The 3,902-nt window shown below is 43.6% G+C and overlaps 1 protein-coding gene across 5 annotated transcripts in view; it reads right to left on the bottom strand.

Moving 5' to 3' along the window:
* The window catches only part of plxnc1 (plexin C1), a 41,889-nt gene extending 37,993 nt beyond the window's left edge, over positions 1–3,896 (bottom strand). For 4 of the 5 annotated variants that reach the window (XM_034863325.1, XM_034863327.1, XM_034863326.1 and 1 more), the window contains exons 1-5: positions 2,810–3,896; positions 2,270–2,392; positions 525–659; positions 340–440; positions 161–266 (exon numbers count right to left, since the gene is read on the bottom strand). In XM_034863325.1, the coding sequence (XP_034719216.1) occupies positions 161–266; positions 340–440; positions 525–659; positions 2,270–2,392; positions 2,810–3,826 (1,482 nt within the window). In that variant the 5' untranslated portion in view covers positions 3,827–3,896. Of the gene's footprint in view, positions 1–30; positions 73–160; positions 267–339; positions 441–524; positions 660–2,269; positions 2,393–2,809 lie in introns of all 5 variants that reach the window. The other variant, XM_034863324.1, reaches the window with a different exon arrangement.
* Between the last annotated feature and the right edge of the window lie 6 nt (positions 3,897–3,902).

The raw sequence follows: 3,902 nt of genomic DNA, 5'->3' as shown, positions 1-3,902 counted from the left end.
AGAGAATTGACAGGCGAAGTTAGAGAGCACCTTCTGGCCCACAGTCAGATGTGTCTGGATGTTAAGTGTGATCTGAGAAAGAAAGAATGGGAGTGTTTACAGAAGAAAAAAAACAACAGTCACAACTGAATATAGTTAAAAGCCGGTATTAAATCTTTACCTGGCCTCTGACGTCCTTTTCAACGTTGTAGGAAACCATTTTCTGTTGATAATCGTCAGGAATGGATAACCAGTCGTAATCTTGGCAGTCATCTACAAATGTGCAACTAGGAGGAGAAAATGAGGTTTTAACCAAGTTCATAATTGTTGAAGGTGTCACCTGCAGAAGTTGTTCCTGACCTTTTTTTAGTGCCGCACCAGACGCAGTACGGATCCTGTGCAGACCAACAGTCCTGCACATTTGTGTATGTGCTGCACATTGACACAGGTACACGCATCATCTACAAAACACATTGAAAGTATGGAATACATGAGGCATTGTGAAGTCACAATCATTTAGTGTTCACCTGGTCTAAAACAAGTACCTGGTTCTGAAGTGGCAGGTACACGTGTTTAAGATCCACTTGATCCAGATGCATTTTGGGAAACACTTGGCGGTCGTCAGTGGCCCTGTAGAGCACCCTGGGACAGGTGGTGCGATAGTTCCTGTCCACAGCAAGCTGACAACAACAACAACGTAGCTTTGTTATGTTTTCTGTGTTTCAGTTTTCGCTGCAAGGCAAAGCTGCACTGGAGAGAAAGGCTTGTCAAAATACACTAAAAATAAAACCACTGAAATTTTAAAAAGTCACCAGCTTACCTACACACAATGAGCTTCAGCCTATCTAATTAAATCAATTTAGCTTTTTCCAGCCATGGAGATGATATCTATAAGAAAAGTATGCTACTTCTGGAAAGTACCCCCCATCTATAACGGTAACTTCTATAAGAAAGAATGTACATCTAACTAAATATGTACTTGTAAACCCCTACAGTATATTTCCTGCCACAGTTCCTGTGGTGACTTTGCAGAAGCATTGCCTGATAAAAGCACAAAACCTCTGCACACAGAAATTAGTAACTGAAAAGAGGTCGAATACATTATGGTTGTTAAATAAAATAGACGCATTTTTAAGCATTTTACATTCATTTAAAATGATCTGTAGAAGAATAAAGAGTAGCTATCACTGTAACTCAGTTACTTTGTTTGGAACATTATACGTTACTGAATTTTCATGTTTAATACTTTATTGCCATGTCAACACAGTTGATTGGAGTTGGTCATAGTGCCAATCAGGTTAAAAAAAAAACAATACATACACAGGAACATACAGTACATAAAAGACAATCACAAGACCTTGTGCTTTTGCAACTAAAGTGTCTTGTGCATTCTAGAAAATGCACAAGGCACTAAGGTGAATAAGGTGCATTTAGTAGAGGTGTCCTCTGCAAGGTGCCTGAGCAGTAAGGAGCCTAACAGTGGCAGAGTAAGTAATGTTACAAAAGCGGAATGTTTTGCTTCTAAAACTTTGAACCCTCTTTCCAGAGGGCAGTAGTTGGAAAAGGGACCTGGCAGGGTGTGGGAGGGGTCGTCTAGCACAATCTGCGCATCATGGCTGGTCTGCGTGGAGTAGGTAGAGGCTACAGATGGGATGGCATGACCTATAATTTATAATAAACTGCTTCCTCTCTAAAGAAGTAGTTACCATACCAGACAGTGAGGGAGAAGACTAGCATGCTTTCCACTGTGGCTCTGTAAAATTGGAGCATTGCATCCCTAGTTAGACCAAACCTCCTGAGCTGGTGCAGAAAGTGAAGCTTCTGGTGAGCTTTGCTTATAATAAGGTTGGTTTTGACCTCTTACTTCAGGGACTGACATATAGTCATCAATGATTGGGGTGAACTAACCTGTCCCCTTACACCATACATCTAAGGCTGCCACATCAGATCTGTAGTCTGATTCACAACTTTTACTAATCAGTGATTTTACTGATTTTTTAACATTTGAAGATTTTAACATGATCAGCAGGGACACACAGTCATTGGTGCGGAGAGAAGGGACCAGAGGAGAGTGGGCACACCCCTGTGGGGCCCCAGTGTTGAGAGTACTGGAATTAGAACAGGTTTCCATTTGAACCACCTGCCTCCTGTCTGATAAAAGTTTAGGATCCAGGGACAGAGGGATTGATTGATTCCCATCAACTTGGGTTTACCAAATAATGTAATGGGTATAGTAGTTGTATTTTCATGAATGAATGGAATACATATCCCCTCACTTTTTAATACACACCTTAATGAGCTGCCCATCTCCTGTCCCAATGAAGAAAACCATCCAGGCCTTCTGTCTCACTGCCAGCACAGAGGTCATGGAGTTCTGCCTGAAGAGCACCGCCTTGGGCTTCAGAGTCTTTGGCTGAGAGACAAAGAAATATTACTTTGAAAACAAAACTGTGTTTATGGAATTCTAAAGTGAACAACTTCCAGATTAGACAAAAAGCATTGGGAGCACTTTGTGTTCAAATGTCATTGTTCAAAGTATGTATGTGTATGTCTGTTTCTGTATGTATTATTTGTAATTGCAAACATCACTCTGTTATGTTTTTATTATGTTTCCCTCCTTCCAGTCGAGTTTCTGTTCCCTCACTACATCTGTAAATAAAGCACCAAGAACTGGCTTTAATCAATGCAGCACTGGGGACAATCAATATTTAATTTATGAGTCCAGTAGTATAATAAAGTTTAGTCTTATTGTTTTTTCCTTAAACTCCATACACATTTTGTCATAACTTTGTAACTTATTAAAACTTAACAGATCAAAAACAGGACCCACCTTCGGTCTTGGCTTATTTGTGCAGCCACTGCAGAAGTCTGGATCTGCATCAGTGGCTCCGGTGAGATCAGGACTGATGTCAAACAGTGCCAGCTCTGTGTCGGTGTGTCCTCCGTCCACACTGAACACGCCGCTCCACAGCACCGGCGGCCCGCCCGGGATCACCGAGGAGGCGAGGAGTCTGCTGCCTCTCCCCCCATCAGAGACGCTGAGGGTCGCGCCCCGCAGCGACCTGAGAGTCTCCGCTTTGTTTCTTTTGCCCTCGAGCCAAATGAGACGGACTCTGTTGCTGGTGTCACTTGAGGGCAGGTTAGAGAAAAGATAAATGGTTAAATTGTTCTGAAATCCATCCAAGAACTCCGCACTGCCTGAAGGATAACGTTTGATCGCATAGTCTGAACTTTCGCTAATAAACGAAAATATAGATCCGTATTGATTCTTATCTGTATTAACAAGTCGCACCTCTTCTGAGTCTGAGATGCAGCTTCTCTTTGTGGATTTGTCTTTGTATCGCTGTGTGGCAGTCAGGATGTAAGTCTCGGTAGTTGTCTCCTCCACATTCACATTCACCAGGAAGCCGATGGATGCGCTGCTGCGCCTCGAGGATCCCACCTGGATGTGCTCCGAATGCTGCACATTAGAAATGTTGTTCAGGTCCAGCACCTCACAGTAACCGCAATCGATCACACCGCAGCTGATCAGAGTTTTATTCTCAACAAAAGGCAATAACAAGTTGACACTGAAAGTCGCGTTCCGTTCATCCGTCTCCGAAACCCGGGAAAACTGCGCATTGCCAATCTGATCCACACCCTTCAGGATTCCTCTCTGTGTCAGACTCTGGACCAGAGTCAGGTCGTGGCTCAGCTGGTACAGCGTCTCCGCTGTAGCGATGTAAACCGTGGTGGTGGCCACAGCGAAGTGGCGGATGTCTCCATCGAAAATGAAGGCTCCATTCTCCTCCAGGCACCGAGCCGGTTCTCCCCAGAGAATGAACAACAGAGCCGGTAGCAGGATCATCTTCTTGCAGTGATGACAGCAAAATGCTCACACACAGACGGTCTTCATGGCACTCTGCTCTCCTCCACAGTGTCAC

Source organism: Etheostoma cragini, chromosome 23 (assembly GCF_013103735.1).
Source record: "Etheostoma cragini isolate CJK2018 chromosome 23, CSU_Ecrag_1.0, whole genome shotgun sequence".
NCBI classification, from domain to species: Eukaryota; Metazoa; Chordata; class Actinopteri; order Perciformes; family Percidae; genus Etheostoma; species Etheostoma cragini.
Note: the sequence above shows the minus strand (reverse complement) of the source record. Positions and strands in the feature narration are given on the sequence as shown.